The sequence below is a fragment of the Pimephales promelas genome, chromosome 13 (genome assembly GCF_988280905.1).
Source record: "Pimephales promelas chromosome 13, fPimPro1.hap1.1, whole genome shotgun sequence".
Lineage (NCBI taxonomy): Eukaryota > Metazoa > Chordata > Actinopteri > Cypriniformes > Leuciscidae > Pimephales > Pimephales promelas.
In genome coordinates this window covers 20,853,644-20,870,452 of record NC_142781.1, presented here as the reverse complement: position 1 = coordinate 20,870,452, position 16,809 = coordinate 20,853,644, and the positions used below count along the sequence as shown (strand labels likewise).

The following is a 16,809-nucleotide window of genomic DNA, read 5'->3' as shown; positions in this document are numbered from 1 at the left end:
TGCTATAATTTGAACAAGAAACAACTAAGCATGTTTATAAGTATCTTTTATGGTAGAATATCTACTCAGTTGCATGATAATTATATAAATGCTACATACTCAAGAAAAAGACTTTCTGCAGTGTAGAATTTTAACAGAAGCATATATTGAATTAAAAACAAAAAACATTTTAGTGTACCCCTAAAAAAAAGGCACATCTATCTACCAACATGTAATAGATATTACAAATGTAATATCATACCAATATATTCACAATGTTTTAATGCAAATAGCTATTTGTTCTGATGTATAAATGTATGCAATAATCAACATATCTATTAATAATAAAGTATAGCCACCTGTGTAAATGATTTAGTGTTATTTATATATCACATGTTTATATCGCAACTAACAATTACTCATTTGAAAACCATTGTCACAAATATCTCTGCAGAACAGATAGACAGCAGACAGGCTCATTAGTATGAACTGTGACCAGTTTCAGGTTAATAATTGTTCAGATTCTGCAATGAACTTGTGAGGATTGTACAAGCTGGGAAAATATAAAGAATAGGCAAATTATATTACTATGCATGTGCAATTACAGAAAAAACATTTGCATAAGGTATATATATATATATATATTACCTCATGTTAATATCTTTACATTTTGTAACTTTTGCTCTTGATAAATTTGAGTTCATAGGGTAATTGTCGTAGATGTTGCGTAATATCCCTCCTCCTCTGTTTACTTTTTCCAGTCCTGTACATAAGTATCCAGATCACAGATTTCAAACAAGACAGATCACAGATTTCAAACAAGACAAACGGAACCTGCCATTTCTCCTACCACCATGTTCTTACACTTCTTATTTGACATCTTTGGTTTTAAAAGCTGGATCATTTTATTTTTTGTATTTCTGCTCATTGCTGATATTATCAAAAATAAGAATCCTTCCAATTACCCCCCAGGACCCTGGCCTTTGCCATTCCTGGGAACTGTCTTCACTAAGATGGATTTTAAGAACATGCACAAGGTGGGAGCTAAATTCATGTTTTCAATTTGCTTGTCTGTCAATTTACATTTGTTTTTAGCGTTGATTTAATTTATTTTCTTGTTTCCGTTCTTAAAAATGTTAAGACTACATTAATGTTCCTTGGGCCATATTCACAAAAATCTTAAAGGGATAGTTCACTTGAAATTAATTTTTTATATGTTTTAGCTTACCTCAAGGGCATCCAAGGTGTAGGTGTCTTTGTTTCCACAGTATTTTCAATTTTGATATTTTTAGGTCAAACCGTTCTTGTCTGTCAGTCATATAATAATGCAGGTATATGGGGTCCACCTCAAAGAGCATGCACAGAGAAGTCCAAACATGATTAAACATGATTTAATGACTCTTAAATGTAAGTACACATTTCTGGCTTGTGTGAGAAAACGAACAGTACTTACATCCAACTGATCTGAGGGCACGGGCTCTTCGGTCTGCGCAAGCGCTCGAAAGCGCCGGAAGTGATCTAAATGTGGTTGTGAAAAAAATTCATCGTTGTCTGTTGATATATCGAAATCGTCTTCCATTGCGATTTCCTGTATATCTAAATATGTTTAGATCTTCACAGTGAAAGGTAAAATTTCCGCGATCTCTGTGTAAACAATGAGTGACGTACACGCGCGAGAGACCCCTTCCGGTGCTTTCCGGCGCTTGCGCAGACATAAGCGCCCTCGCCCTTAGAGTACATGGACGTGACTGTGATTACAAGAGGTAAAAATGATATAAATACTGTTCGTTTTCTCACACAAACCGCTCGTTTCGTGTCTTAGGCCATCAATGTATACTTACATTTACATTTACATATACCTGCATTATATGACTGACAGACAAGAACGGTTTGACCTAAAAATATCAAAATTGAAAATACTGTGGAAACAAAGACACCTACATCTTGGATGCTCTTGAGGTAAGCTAAAACATATCAAAAATGTATTTCAAAGTAAACTATCACTTTAAGTGTAAAAGTAGCTCCTAACTTGCCTATTTAGGAGAAAGTCTTAAAATGAATGGCCGTGTTGTTCCTTTTATTTTAGGACTCCCAAAATTTTTGCTCTAAGATTATTTCACAAAGCATTTTAATAAGAGATAGTCAAGAGAAATCCGAAATCACTAAAAAAGCAAACAAAATTACAAACAATCTTAAAATGGCTGTTGCCTCAGCAAGCCGCCCAAAGACACTGTACACCACTGCGGCAATAGGTGATAGAGCCTATAATTCTTTTATTTTATTTTTTTTTTATTTCAGTTGGCTGATGTCTACGGGAAGGTGTTCAGCCTAAGAGTGGGCAGTGATAAAATGATAATCGTGTCTGGATATAAAATGGTAAAGGAAGCCCTCATTACTCAGTTTGATAGTTTCGTTGACCGTCCAAATGTCCCACTGTTTCATAAAATTTTTAAGGGACTTGGTAAGTATGCTGACTATAATGCTAAAATAAATGGAGTTGGTGGTTTCTTAATGATAATCAAACTTTCATCTTTACATGTCATTATGTAGGTTTAACAATGAGTAATGGATACCCGTGGCGAACGCATAGGAAGTTTGCTGGCATCCATTTGCGGACTTTCGGAGAGGGGAAGAAAGTCCTTGAGCTCAACATCCAGCAAGAGTGTATCTACCTTTGTGATGCTTTTAAGGCAGAAAAAGGTAGACTAAATGTAATCAACTGGATTACTGGGGCAAAGAAGGATGAAAACAATTTGCCACTTTGATAAATATTCATGCTTTCTCCCAAACAGGACCTTTCAACCCTATGGCCACCTTAAACAGTGCTGTCTCAAATACAGTTGCCTGTTTGACATTTGGACAACGCTTTGACTATCATGATGAAAGTTACCAAACAATTCTGCGTCTTGACAATGAATGTGTTCAGATTGCAGGCACTTTTAGAGCACAGGTGATACTGTACTTTACTGAGTACTGATTCATGACAGCATCTTTAGACACTACTTTAATACTCTTAATAAAAAATCTATTTATTCATGTCTTACAGCTGTATAATGTGTGTCCTTGGCTCTTGGAATATTTACCCGGCCCCCACCAGACCATGTTTTCCAACTATAAGAAGATCACAGACTTCCTGAGAGGAGAGATCATCAAACACAAAGAGGACTGGGACCCTTCAAACCCACGTGACTTTATAGACAACTACCTGGTCGAGATGGAAAGGGTAACTAAAGTGGGATTTTTTTATTAAAAGTTTGAATAATTCAACACTCCCCCCGTTTGAATAATACAATACTCTATCCCCCTCCCCCCCATCAAGAAAAAGAGTGATCCTGAGGCTGGTTTTAACCTAGAAGCGTTAGTGATATCATGCCTAGACATGATTGAGGCCGGGACAGAGACCTCTGCTACTACATTACGCTGGGGTCTACTTTTTATGATCAAATTTCCAGAAATACAGGGTTAGTGTGGTTTCAGTTTTTAATTAGCCTACTGGTTACTGAATATTGAACATAAATGTCCCCACTTGTCCCAACTTGTATTTCCCTTTCAGAAAAGGTCCAGGCAGAGATCGACAGGGAGATTGGACAGTCCCGTCAACCTTGCTTAGCTGACAGAGTCAATATGCCATACACTGATGCTGTCATCCATGAGATTCAAAGATTCGGGGATGTTGTTCCACTGGGATTCCCTAAACAGGTTGCTAAAGACACAACAATAGGGGGATACTTCGTTCCTAAGGTATTTATTCTATTCTATTCTATTCCATTAGTCATTGTTTCTGTACTGGATTCTGCATAAATGCAATAGCTTTCATTCTCTCTTTATTAGGGCACCTCTATGACAACAAACATGTCTTCAGTCCTGCATGATCCCAATGAATGGGAAACCCCAGACACCTTTAACCCAGGACACTTCCTGGATGAAAATGGCCAGTTTCGGAAGAGAGATGCCTTCCTACCGTTTTCAGCAGGTACAATTTTGTAAACACACCACCTGATATGACTTCTCAAAAAAAAAAGTGATATGTATTTATTTTTTTAACTTATGGTATTAAAAAGCAAGACAGCACACACTAATTGAACTTGATGGACCAACATTGAAGTGAATTAAGAGGGCAATATCTTTTATACCTATTCCTATACTCAATATCTCCTATACCTATACCTATTCAATATCTCAATACCTTACAACGCTTCATGTGAGAGAGGACGTTTAGGATGAACTGATTCATTAGGCTGAATGCTCAAGTCTTACAATGGTACATTGAGAGTTGAGCGTTTCAGTGAGCAACTGTCAGACATTAAAACAGTGTTTGCGCTTATCATTATAATTGTATACTCATCAAAGCTTGTTTGTGGAAAAGCTACAGTAACAGTCCTGTAAAGTAAATTTGTCCTAGGTTAGTAGCGATGTCATACTTCTAGTTATTTTTTTTCTTCTTCTCAATGGTACAAAATGAAATGTAATTTTCCCGTATGACCTTTGCTTACAGGTAAGAGAGCGTGTTTGGGAGAGCATCTGGCTCGTAATGTGCTCTTCCTGTTCTTCACCTCCCTGCTGCAGCAATTCACCATCTCCAAATGTCCAGGAGAGGAACCCAGTTTGGAGGGCAAGATCTGGTTCACATATGCTCCTGCTCCCTTCCGCATTTGTGTGTCCTCACGTTAGAACAAAACAAAATCATTAAAATCAGACATAAAGCACGTTTTCTGATATGCTTTTCTGGCTGAACATCAACCGTAACTATAGTTTATGTTACCATAATCTTCAATTTTTTCAAAATGCAATATCATTATAATCTTCATCATTACAAAAGCTATAATTCCTGTAGGGCAAACAGTAGAGCATGGTACAAGCAATGCCATGGTCATGGGTTTAATTCCCAGGGAATGTATGAACTGAAAAAGTGTGAAGCCATCTTTAGAATTTTGTGTTTGAACTTCCGCTTTTGTGGTAGGTCTGTATTTTTCCATGGCATCGCTGTCGAAGTAAATTGTAGAGTTGACGGATGTTATCATCAGCATTGTGATGTTTGAAGTGGATGCATAACAAATCTCGGTAGACGGGAAGATTTTAAAACGATTGGTTCATTCTTAAATCTGAAAGATCATCCCCTTCATGCTGTGGAAATACAAACTGGAAGACAGAACACAACGAGTGCTGCATTGAAAAGGGGCAGGGCTACATTAATCGCTTTAGATAAAGAGAATCTGCCAAATACATACATGTCAACTTGTTTTTTTTTCTATATATAAATGTTCATGTATTCATTTGTGTCGGAATGCACTTCGTACGGGTAAATGATTTACTGAAGTGCTATTTGTCAATAGCACTAATAAATAAATAATAAAATAATAAATTACACCTGAGTTGAACGTTTGTCAAAGAAAAATATATCTCTGTTTCATACAAAAAGACATAGATGAATAGTATTGTTGCACACAAAAAATATTCTTTTAGTTCCTTAACTACAACCCAGTGAAAGAATGTTTCAGTCACATACAGACTCATTACTAAACAACAGCTGAGGTATTACATAACATTGGCGCCCAGGACCCACGAGAGGCCTCTTCCTCTTGAACACTGAAACATTTTGAGTGTACAGACTGCACATAGCAGGGACAAACTCCATTTTAGATTCAGTGTGTGCGCTTGTTTATTTAGGTTGGATAAATGCCCCTTCTCTAGTGTGCAGGAGGTCCATATTCTTTTGTCCCATTTTAAAAAGTGTGATAAGTAAAGTTTACATTTAAAAATCTCTTATTTTTTGAAAATAAAGCAGCACATTAGGCCTACTGTACATCTCACAACGTTTCTGCAGAGAATAAGGTTGCAGAAAACAAGGGTGTCTTATTACCTCCCCCAATCCTCTCGACTACTTAATCTTTCAGAAACAAAGGCTCCAGATGCAAGGACTCATGAGCATTCATGTGGTATTACACATATTAGTTGTAGTTTTATGTACATAGACTGTGCTATTATGCATCAACTATTCTGATTATCTACACTTTAACACAGTAACGATTGCACAGATGTTCATATCTGCTGTCAGCATGCATGTGTTTCCATCTCAGTCTGTAGTTCAACGGTATAATTCAGTCATTAATCATGACCAGTTCCTGGTAATGATTCTTTTGGAATGCAGTTCATGCAGAGGTTGTATTGGGGGTGTGTTATTGTTGGAAACTATAGTGTAAACTTAGGCATTCAATACATAACATAGTTACATAAGGGCTCCCAAACTGTTTGTATGCCGCCTTGCTGCTGACTGAGACCCACACTCAGTCTTTTTTTTTTCCAGATAAAAAGTGCATGTGAACTCTCTCTCTCTCTCTCTCTCTCTCTCTCTCTCTCTCACACACACACACCCTTTCACCCAACAGTCAGGCTGAAATAAGTTTACTTCTGAAGAGTTTGCTGTCCATGGACTCAGCCATGATTTTATACTCGTTATACGAGAGCCTAGATTTAAAAAGCAGCTTGTTTTTGATTTTTTTACTGCTGCTGCTCATAGATATGATCAGAAATAAAAATCCAGCAAATTTTCCACCAGGACCCTGGCCAATACCCATCCTAGGAAATGTCTTCACTGATGTTAACTATAAAACTGTGGACCAGGTGAGGCACTCTTGGATTAAGATACTGAAATAATTGAATAACATTTAGATTTAATAAATGTAATATATGATCAAGTAATACAGATTGCCAAGATATTTGTATTTTCACACGTGCTACGTGTTACTTTTCCAGCTAATTGAGAAGTATGGGAACATCTTCAGCATCAGAAATGGATATGATAAAACAGTGTATGTGTCTGGGTTTAAAATAGTTAAGGAGGTTTTGATCACTCAAGGGGAAAACTTCATCGACCGCCCTATTTCGCCTTTATTTGACACACTTTATAAAGGCAGAGGTAGGTGTATTCATCAGCTACTATATAAGTAATCTAACAATACCAATAAGCAGACCAATGGTTTTTATTTTAAATAAAATGCCAGTTTATAACACATACAGTATGGAATCAAAGTAGCATAATTGTCATTCAGTTATATAGTTTTTATTGCACGTTAGCAAAGTGTTTAAATACAAACTATTTTTGTTAGAAAACTAGATTGTACACCAGGCCTAAACACAATTTCCCTCCATTGTCTTTGACGCTGACTCCTGGCTGAGAAAGGGATCTCCTTTAACAATGGCTACTCATGGAGGAAACAACAGCAGTTTGCCATGAGTCACCTGAAAAACTTTGGAGAGGGGAGGAAGACTCTGGAAGAACATATTCAACGAGAGTGTTACTTCCTGTGTGAAGCCTTTAAAGAGGAGCAGGGCAAGTGCTCACACTCTTAAATATAAAGGGAATTTATTGGCATCCTGGTTTCACGAAGAACCTTTAACATACATGGATTTTCCCATTGAACAAAATTGATTATTTCGACTATTAAAATACATGGTTCTTAAGGTTCTTTGGGGAATCCTAAATGGTTCTTCTATGGCATCACTATACTGTAAATACCCCTTCTGGAACCTTTGTTTATAATATGTAGAACAGTTTTCAGGGCAATTAGAGTTGCTATTTTAATAAAATATTTTCATTTATTAAGAGCAAAAATTAGCTCAGGTAAGATAGTAAATTCAAACCATCTTGCATGAAAGCGAAATTTTACAGAAGTTTTCTGTAGTGTCTTATACCAAAGTATTCAATAAATATGTAGCCAATCATCAATGTCTTTACTCTGACACACAGGCCACCCATTTGACCCCCTGGTTAAAATAAACAATGCAGTGGCCAATGTTATCGGTAACCTGGTGTTCGGCCATCGATATGAGTATGATGATGTTGATTTCCAGAAGCGTCTACAAATGAGTGCCGAGTCAGTGTTTCTTACAGGATCTGTGTGGAACCAGGTAGAGTCTGTTGAAAATACAGCTCATCTATAAAAAAATACAACTTTTTGATACTGTAAGCATTTAAAAGAGCACTTAAACCATATTAAAACACTCATATTTAGGGAAATATTTGGTAACACTTTACAATACGTGTGCACTAATATGCATTAATTCATACTTAATTAATGCACAGATAATCATGAGTTAATATATAACTCATGAAGTACTAAACCATTAATTAATGATTACTGCATCAGCAACTAATAAAGAGTCTGTATGATTAATAGATTAAGTATGAATTGCTATTAATTCAATGTGTCATTGTGTATTAATTCCTTAATAACATATTTTATTAACTAATAGTGTAAATTAATGTGTTAATTACCACAATTAGTCAAAGCTATGCACTTCAACTTCCAGTTGTCTGCTTTAATTAATCATAAGCTAATGATTTGCAAAGGTATCATTATGTTATGACTTTACTTGCTGGGGCACATCATTATCAACTAGTCAATTTGTAATTGTAGTAATTTCCACATGAATTTGCAGTAACAATAAAGTAATTAATCATGTATTAATGCATATTAGTGTACCTGTCATATTAAATGGAAGTTGAAATACAAGGCTTTGGCTCATTCTGGTAATTAACATATTAATTAATACTATTAGTTAAAAAAATGAGTTATGATGGAATTAATCCACAATTACATATTTAATTAATAACAATTCATGTATCAACTAATACATTAACCTTACTCTTAATTAGTTCCTAATGTGGTAATCATTAATGAATAGCTTAAATAATCATTAGTTACATATTAATTCAGTATTATCTATGCATTAGTTAAGCATGAATTAATGCTTATCAGTGCACCCGTATTGTAAAGTGTTATCAAATATTTTGTTAAAATATAGGGGTAATAAACATCAAAGCTTAAAATACAACATCATCATGGATATTACTCAGCATTTTAACAAGATGTCATGTTTTTTTTTTTTTAGCTGTATGATGCCTTCCCAGGTATAATGAAGTGGTTGCCAGGACCTCATCAGACAATAATCTCAAACTATCAGAAGTTATCAAACTTCCTGAAAGAAAAGGTCGAGCAACACAGACCAGACTGGGATAGTGACAATCCTAGAGATTATATTGATACCTACCTGACAGAAACTGAGAAGGTAAAAACATGGCAAGATAAAATAAAGAGTTCTGCAGCAAAAATGATGTACCCATTATGTTCTTGAATCAATTTCATTACTATTCATGTTCTTGTGCTTCACTTGTGCCATAGAGGAAGAATGACAGCGAGGCAGGGTTTAATATTGGCAGTCTGGTGTGGAGCATGGTGGACTTGTTTGAGGGTGGAACTGAAACAACAACCAACACACTCCGATGGGTTCTGCTTTTTCTGATCAAGTACCCTGACATTCAAAGTACAATAACATATTATTCTTAACATGGACAGTAATAATGGACAGAAACAGCCTTGCTACTTAATGTGCATTGTTATTTCTCAACAATGTTCTTAAAATGTTTCCTCAACTAGAGAAGGTCAGAGCAGAGATCCAGCAGGTGATTGGCTCCCGTCCACCTACAATGTCCGATAAGGCAAACATGCCTTACACCAACGCTTTCATTCATGAGGTTCTCAGGAAAGCAAACCTTGTGCCTCTTAATATGGCTAGAAATGCGAGAAAGGACACAACCATTGGTGGCTACTTGATACCAAAGGTAAAAGCAGATTATTGTGTTATTTTTAATGTTTAAATATCATATACTATATATTTAACCTTTATGTACTGAATTAAGGGTACTGTGGTGATCACTAATCTGACATCAGTGCTGTATGACAAACATGAATGGGAAACACCAGACTCCTTTAAACCTGGACACTTTCTAGACTCGGATGGCCAGTTCTGCAAAAGAGATGCCTTTTTCGCCTTCTCAGCAGGTACGGTTCATCGATTGCTTATTTCTGCTGTATCTTAGTCAACCGCAACAACTGTCTGTAAAAAGTGTAATTCAACCTTGATGCATTAATTCAACGGTGATAAACCTTGACAGGCAAAAGGCGGTGTCCAGGAGAGTACCTAGCACACATGGAGCTGTTCATCTTCCTCACTGTCCTCCTTCAGACCTTCAGTTTCAGCCCTCCTTCTGGTGAGGAGCCCAGTCTGGAGAGCCAGGTGGGCTTCACACAAGCACCTCTACCATTTAAGCTCTGCGCTCACACAAAATGAAGGAGTGGGGCTGGAGTGTATGCAGTATGGCAACTTATGTGCAAGAAATCTCACCATGGTTACATCACGGAAATATCAGTATGGTTACATAAACTAAAGTGGTACAAATTGAATTTGTCATTAAAATGTTATAATGGCTTCATGACAAGCAATGTCAAAACCAACCACCTGACAGTTCAATGTAATGTTAACCAATGAAGCTAGGTGTTTTTTAAGTTTGATCTGTCATGTGTATGACAGTTTGTGTTGTCTTAGTAATGTCAAGTTTTCATGACAAAGACACTGACAGGTTATGATGTATTGGTTTATGTCAAGGTGTCATTATTAAAGGTGTCATGTTAGTCTTATGCACACCCTTTCATGTAAAGTGTTACCAAATATGCTCCGGCCTTAAAAACGTACCTCCAGTCTACACATGTAAAGAATTGGTTCTGACTGAAAACAGCCACGTTTGCGCATTACGCATTAATTTACGCATTATTAACTTCCCTCCTACAGCAACTCTTGTAATGTATACATTTTAAATCAATATGAATATGAAGAGTTCAGATGCAAAAACCAAGTGCCATTTGAAATTTTCTTCTAGAATGATCATTTTTATCAAGCTTGTATATTGAAGTTCAGTGATTTCACTTAAATGGCAATGATGATTACCTATTAATTGTTATTTAAGTGAAATTACTGAACTTAAATATACAAGTTTGATAAAAAATCATCCTTAAAGAAGAACATTTCAAATGGCATTTAGAGGCTTTTGCATCTGAACTCTTCATATGTGCTTCTCATTACATTTTGATTTAAAATATAAAATAATTAATACTTTTATTCAGCAATGATGCATTGTTTAGCTTACCCTGACTACCTGTATTGAAAAACTGAGGCGGTGTGTATCTTTGTGATTTTGCTCTACTTTATCTTCTTTTCAAGCCTAGACATGTAATCTTTGCCTGAGTTACCAATAGTGTACTTGATTGATTGATTTGCAAGCAATAAAATATTCATTCAATCTATTGAAAGTGCTGAGTCATTGGGCTTATCAAGTTATAATGACCTCGTACCTCATTCAAATAAGCCTTCAAGGTTTCTGAAAACGAGTAAAGCTATTATAACAACTATGAATTCACCTTTATACATATTGACTATCTGTAAAATAAAGTGCAATGAACATGAGCTCCTAAATTTACTGTCAAAACCTTCATGTGTTTTACACTGACAACTTAAGTCCCCTCTTTACACAAAAAGAGCAAATATAGCACTGCATGAATGTAGTACCTGCAAGGCATACAGTCCAACAGTCCACCTCATTGGTAGTCTCATTCATGCTGCAAATAATAACTCGATCTGAGGAAGACTTCTCATTAAAATGTATGAACATAAAGCCGACATACATTTGACATTCACGCATTTCTCGCACAACAGGTGTGTTGTAATCCATCAAGATCTTATGTAACTTTGACGCCGCTCTTTGCTCAAAACATTACAGCTATTGAGCCAAATGTCAGGGGAGTGGTAGGCTAAGGGGACAAATGGACAAAGACTGCCTGTTCAGCATATTCTGCTAATGTCACATTTTACTTCTTTGCCTGCCATGGCGTTAACTGCGATTCTCGAGTATCTTGATTTTAAGGGACTATTGCTCTTCGTAGTGGCTTTTCTTTTGGTGGCAGACTACTTGAAGAACAGAAACCCACCGAATTACCCACCAAGCCCGTTCTCTCTTCCACTCCTAGGAAACATCTTCAATGTTGACTCCAAAGAGCCACATACATATCTGACAAAGGTGAGCAGACAATATTGCCCCTTCTGGGTTGATAGCACAAGGAAAAAAAGTGTTTATTATTTTTAGAAAAGCATTACAAATTGATTATTGATACTTTGCATTATGGACTAATGCCTGTATGAAGAGAATATTTGACAGTGGATATCATGTTTACTGATAGTAAATAAGCAATAATTAAGAAAATATAAATGAAGAAAATATAAAAATGAACCCATGCAAACAAGCCTCAGCAACACGCAAAACTCAAATTAACTGTAAATAGAATAAATGGATTTATTAAAAAAAAATTTTTTCTATAATCCTATTACACTGATTAATATGGTTCATGTCTTCTAGCCAATGCTTGCAGTTTGCTGAAAAAAAAAACCTTTTAGGAACCAAATGATTTGCATTAGTTCCAGTCACATGCCTCAAGCTTCTGAAACATTGTTTTGCTTACAGCTAGGCCATGCCTACAACAATATCTTCAGTCTGCGATTAGGGAGAGACAAAGTGGTCTTCATTACTGGTTATAAAATGGCGAAGGAGGCCCTGGTGACTCAAGCAGAAAACTTTGTGGACCGCCCCTACAGTCCAGTGCTAGAACGAGTCTATTCGGGCAATGGTAGGTTCAATAGCTGTGACCTACAGTATCACAAGAGTTCAGGAAAAAGCATTGTTGATTGTTATATTGGACAACTCTTGTTGTTGTTTTGTTATCATTCAAGACAGACAGACGGATTATTTTTCAAAACCACCATAAAAAAAGAAAAGAAAAAGTGACATTCCTTAAAATTGTGAAACCCCAAAAGTTACATTATTTGGAACCATTTTAAATCTTCCCCCTAAATTGTAGGATTGCCTGCAGTGCATTCCCATCCAACCCCTTAATCCTGTTACTCAGACTATTAAAATGTTCTTTAATTTATAGGAAATAAAAGCTTTGCAATAACTAAAACCCAACATATGGTCCCAAACTAGCTAGCTCCTAAATTTGCACCCCTATAACCCATTCTAGTGTAATTATTTAGTTCAATTTGGTAATTTTGTCTTAATTTTGATGTTATTCAATGTTTATTTATATTATTAAAATACGTACTTTAAACAGTTTCTAAACATAATGTCCCAAAGCATAAAGTCTCACATAAAATGATTATTATTATTGAATTTATTTCTCATTATTATTTTTATTATTGTTTTTCTGGGAGGGGGGTACATTAAGCTGGGATAAAGTGGTGGGAAAAAAGAACTAAAATGTCATTGTTAACACTGATGTTCACTGATGTTTTTGACTGATGTTCATGATCAATAAAAAGCAAAATAATAATAAAAAAAAAGAAAAAAAAGAAAAAAGAAAACAACACAGCCAAAACAATATTTAGACCAACCCTCAGGGTTGACAATCAATTATTTTCTGAATTTTACATTTCTACTTTCACTGATCATTTGTTAAAAAAAAAAAAAGGTTTTAGGCCCCATGTTGTCCCCTATGGAATATAATTAAATGTTGATTATTCACGTTCCTACAGCTGGACTCTTCTTCAGTAATGGTGAGATATGGAAGAAGCAACGACGTTTTGCTCTGTCAACGCTGAGGAACTTTGGTTTGGGAAAGAAAACATTGGAGCTGGCTATCTGTGAAGAGAGCCGCTTCCTGCTGGACGAGATGGACAGACAGAAAGGTACAGAAACCTGATATGCATGCATATGTAAACAAAGGACTAAAGGAACTTGAATTGGAAAAGGAAAGGAAAAGGAATTGGTATATGGCGAGTACAAGTTTGCATATCAGCATCTTTTCAAGGTAAATAATGAGTACTCATTTCATTTTTGTAATTCTCAGGAGCTGCCTTTGACCCTACAATCCTGTTCAACAATGCTGTTTCCAATATCATCTGCCAAATGGTGTTCGGTCAGAGATTTGATTATACTGACCACCAGTTCAAGAAAATGCTAAAATATATTTCTAAAGGCATTCAATTAGAGGGCTCCATTTGGGGGCAGGTAAATTAATCATTTTTCTTTCTGATGATTGTCCCTTATGTGTAGATGCTTGTTTCTCGCTATTCTGCCTTTTTTCCTAACAATTCAGAATTTTATATCTCACAATTTTGAGATAATTTTGAGATTAAACTCAGAGCTGCAAGTCAGAAATTTGAATGAAAATGTATATTTCTTGTTATAATAAACGTTTATTTCTCGCAATCCTGACTTTTTCCTCAGAATTCAAAACCGTTTTTTTTTTTATTGAATTTACCTTTTTATATTTAATTTAGCTATTTTACTACTTTCACTAAAAATTACAAAAAGGACAAATTTTGGGATAAAGTGAGCAAGAAGACCCTAAAAACCAACAAGATTGCCTTTCATAGATCTTTCATAGATCATCAATCTTTAATTGTGGTACAGACCCATGACACAGCATTTTTTCTTTCTTTCAGCTCTATGAAGCATTTCCAGGGATTATGAAGCACCTTCCAGGGAAGCACAATGACATGTTCAATAACTACAAACTATTAAAAGCCTTCGTAAGAGAGGTTGTTATCAAACACAAGGCCGAACTAGACCCCTCAGAACCTCGGGACTACATCGACAGCTTCCTTATAGAGATGATGGAGGTACAGTACACTATTAAAATGACAGGATGACTACAAACAAGCCTGTTTAACTTAAATGTATTTTTATGAATACAGCAACTTATTTTACTTCTTCCATCACTGTCCAGAAGCCACATGAAACAGCAGACGGTTTTGATGAACAGAACCTCGTTCCATGTGTTCTAGACCTGTTTCTGGCCGGGACTGAAACTACATCCACCACATTATCTTGGGGTATCATATACCTCATCACTTACCCAGAAGTTCAAGGTAAAAAAAAAAAAAATCCATTCTTTAAATAATCTATTCAGTAATAACTGACATTTGAATACATGGTGTCATTTGTAGAAAAGGTCCAGGAGGAGATAGACAGAGTGATTGGACGCTCCCGGGAGCCTAGTATAGCCGATAAGGCCAACATGCCCTTCACTGAAGCTGTCATGCATGAAATTATGAGATTTGGAGATGTTATACCAATGAATGGCTTACGAGTGGCTAATAAAGACACAACCCTTGGAGAGTGCTTCATCCCAAAGGTGAGTGATATTTTATTCAGCTGTAACACTAAAGTCATGCATCTCTTCCTTTTGAAAATATTATTATATCAAAATCACACAGTTTAATGTGGGTTTAACAATGTTTCGCTTTAACATGTCAATTCAATTTTATCATTTGTCAAAACACAAGTCCGACTCTCAGATCCATTTGTTTCAAACAGGGTACAGCAATTATGCCCATACTGCACTCTGTTCTCTTTGATGAGAATGAATGGGAGACACCCTACAAGTTCAATCCAGGGCACTTTCTAGACAAAGAGGGCAAGTTTGTGAGGCGGGATGCGTTCATGCCCTTTTCTGCAGGTAAAGTGAGAGAAGAAACCCACAGAAAAGGACTTCACTAGGAATCATTCACAATACTGTTTAAAAGTTTGGGGTCAAAAGGATTTTTTAAAGGACTTTAAAGCAATTATTTTTATTTGCTGACATTATTCAGCACGGATGCATTAAACTGATTAGATGTGACAGTAAAGACATAATGTTACAAATGGCGCCTTTCCACTGCATAGTACGGCTCGGTACGAGTAACTACAATGGTGCTTTTACACTGCATGGTACAGTACAGGTCGAGGTCGCTTTAACCTCTGTTGAGGTCTCAAGCGTGAGATGTGTCTTGCTTCGCCTGAAATGTAGTCGAGAGTAGGCGGCTGCAGTGAGAGGAGGAGTGAAGAAAGCACAGGCAAGCCGGACAGATCTCTCTTCTCGAAATCTGAAATCGCAGGGATTCACGCTTGTGCACGATGTGGTTAATAAACTTGATGTCATTTAAGTTCTGTTGCTTTTATATGAAAATATAATATCTCGGTAACGCTTCCTTTTACAGTACAGTACTTACAGTATACTTACAGTGTACTTACCTAGAAAGTACTGGCTAATATAAGGTAAGTAAGTACATGGAACAGGGGTAGGTTTAGGGGTAGGTTCAGGGTTAGTACTAGTTATTACCCAGTAATTGTAGTTACTAAAATAAGTACATAGTATTTACATGGGTAACTGGACTGTAAAAGGAAGCGTTACCAATATCTCATAATAATATAATATAATGAACAAGACACTCAAAATACTTATTTAATTCCATTTTAAATAGGCCTACGTGTTTAGCATCATGTGTTTTTATTAAAAAAGTGCCATCACAGGAATAAATTACATTTTAAAATATATACAAATAGAAAACAGGTATTTTATATTGTAATAATATTTCACAATATTGCTGTTTTACTGTTTTTTGAGCAAATTAATGTAGCCATTAAGAGCGTAAGAAACATTTTTTTTTACAAATCTTACAGACTCCAATCTTTTAAACAGTATTAAATGCAAATGAAAGTCAAACTGACAGTCTGTGTATTATGACCTTATTTGAATTAATGCCTAATGCCTCCTCACTCTATCTCTCACAGGAAAGAGGGTCTGTTTGGGAGAGCAGCTTGCTAGACTGGAACTCTTCTTATTCTTTGTCAGTTTGTTCCGAAAATTTCGATTTTCAGCCGCAGAGGGTGAGAAACTCAACCTCGATGGAGTGATAGGAATAGCACGCACCCCGCACCCCTACAAGATCCATGCAACGCCACGCTGAACAAATCATATTCACTACTATACGAATAAATCAACATTATTATAAACAATTAAATTATACATATTTCACTTAACATTTTACATCTTTGAGAAAACAAATCTGGAGGTTACGGTTCTTTTTACTAACTTGCTTAAATGCAAAAGTTCAGCCGTTCATGTTTGTTTAAAGGGTGTGAGAGAAAAGCTTAAGCTCCCATTTATGAAACATGCTTAG

General features: G+C 36.0%; 3 protein-coding genes across 4 annotated transcripts; all 3 read left to right on the top strand.

Annotated features, from left to right (window-relative positions):
- Window positions 1-756: 756 nt before the first annotated feature.
- LOC120493436 (cytochrome P450 2J2-like) lies at window positions 757-5,351 on the top strand. The gene is made up of 9 exons (XM_039692032.2): window positions 757-1,016; window positions 2,278-2,440; window positions 2,530-2,679; window positions 2,772-2,929; window positions 3,026-3,202; window positions 3,299-3,440; window positions 3,533-3,720; window positions 3,811-3,952; window positions 4,475-5,351. Exons 1-9 carry the CDS (start codon window positions 834-836, stop codon window positions 4,648-4,650), a joined length of 1,479 nt encoding a protein of 492 aa, XP_039547966.2. The 5' UTR covers window positions 757-833; the 3' UTR covers window positions 4,651-5,351.
- A 980-nt stretch (window positions 5,352-6,331) lies between these two features.
- Window positions 6,332-11,120, top strand: LOC120493434 (cytochrome P450 2J2). The gene is made up of 9 exons (XM_039692029.2): window positions 6,332-6,600; window positions 6,733-6,895; window positions 7,160-7,309; window positions 7,727-7,887; window positions 8,872-9,048; window positions 9,162-9,303; window positions 9,417-9,601; window positions 9,680-9,821; window positions 9,935-11,120. Exons 1-9 carry the CDS (start codon window positions 6,406-6,408, stop codon window positions 10,108-10,110), a joined length of 1,491 nt encoding a protein of 496 aa, XP_039547963.2. The 5' UTR covers window positions 6,332-6,405; the 3' UTR covers window positions 10,111-11,120.
- A 469-nt stretch (window positions 11,121-11,589) lies between these two features.
- On the top strand, window positions 11,590-16,636 carry LOC120493433 (cytochrome P450 2J4). Of its 2 annotated transcripts, XM_039692028.2 has the most exons (9): window positions 11,593-11,890; window positions 12,332-12,494; window positions 13,399-13,551; window positions 13,713-13,873; window positions 14,311-14,487; window positions 14,595-14,736; window positions 14,815-15,002; window positions 15,185-15,326; window positions 16,421-16,636. In XM_039692028.2, exons 1-9 carry the CDS (start codon window positions 11,672-11,674, stop codon window positions 16,594-16,596), a joined length of 1,521 nt encoding a protein of 506 aa, XP_039547962.2. In that variant the 5' UTR covers window positions 11,593-11,671; the 3' UTR covers window positions 16,597-16,636. The 2 variants fall into 2 exon arrangements, with proteins under 2 accessions (XP_088974726.1, XP_039547962.2); XM_089118600.1 differs by lacking the exon at window positions 15,185-15,326 and having other exon boundaries at window positions 11,590-11,890.
- The last annotated feature ends 173 nt before the right edge of the window (window positions 16,637-16,809 follow it).

Excerpts from the sequence above, each read along its gene's own strand:
- LOC120493433 (XM_039692028.2), top strand. The coding sequence starts at position 11,672 with ATGTCACATTTTACTTCTTTGCCTGCCATGGCGTTAACTGCGATTCTC. Across the intron at positions 13,552-13,712 it reads CGAGATGGACAGACAGAAAG|GAGCTGCCTTTGACCCTACA; the intron begins GTACAGAAACCT and ends TGTAATTCTCAG. Across the intron at positions 14,488-14,594 it reads TCCTTATAGAGATGATGGAG|AAGCCACATGAAACAGCAGA; the intron begins GTACAGTACACT and ends ATCACTGTCCAG.
- LOC120493434 (XM_039692029.2), top strand. The coding sequence starts at position 6,406 with ATGGACTCAGCCATGATTTTATACTCGTTATACGAGAGCCTAGATTTA. Across the intron at positions 7,888-8,871 it reads CAGGATCTGTGTGGAACCAG|CTGTATGATGCCTTCCCAGG; the intron begins GTAGAGTCTGTT and ends TTTTTTTTTTAG. Across the intron at positions 9,602-9,679 it reads GTGGCTACTTGATACCAAAG|GGTACTGTGGTGATCACTAA; the intron begins GTAAAAGCAGAT and ends TACTGAATTAAG.
- LOC120493436 (XM_039692032.2), top strand. The coding sequence starts at position 834 with ATGTTCTTACACTTCTTATTTGACATCTTTGGTTTTAAAAGCTGGATC. Across the intron at positions 2,441-2,529 it reads TAAAATTTTTAAGGGACTTG|GTTTAACAATGAGTAATGGA; the intron begins GTAAGTATGCTG and ends GTCATTATGTAG. Across the intron at positions 3,721-3,810 it reads GGGGATACTTCGTTCCTAAG|GGCACCTCTATGACAACAAA; the intron begins GTATTTATTCTA and ends TCTCTTTATTAG.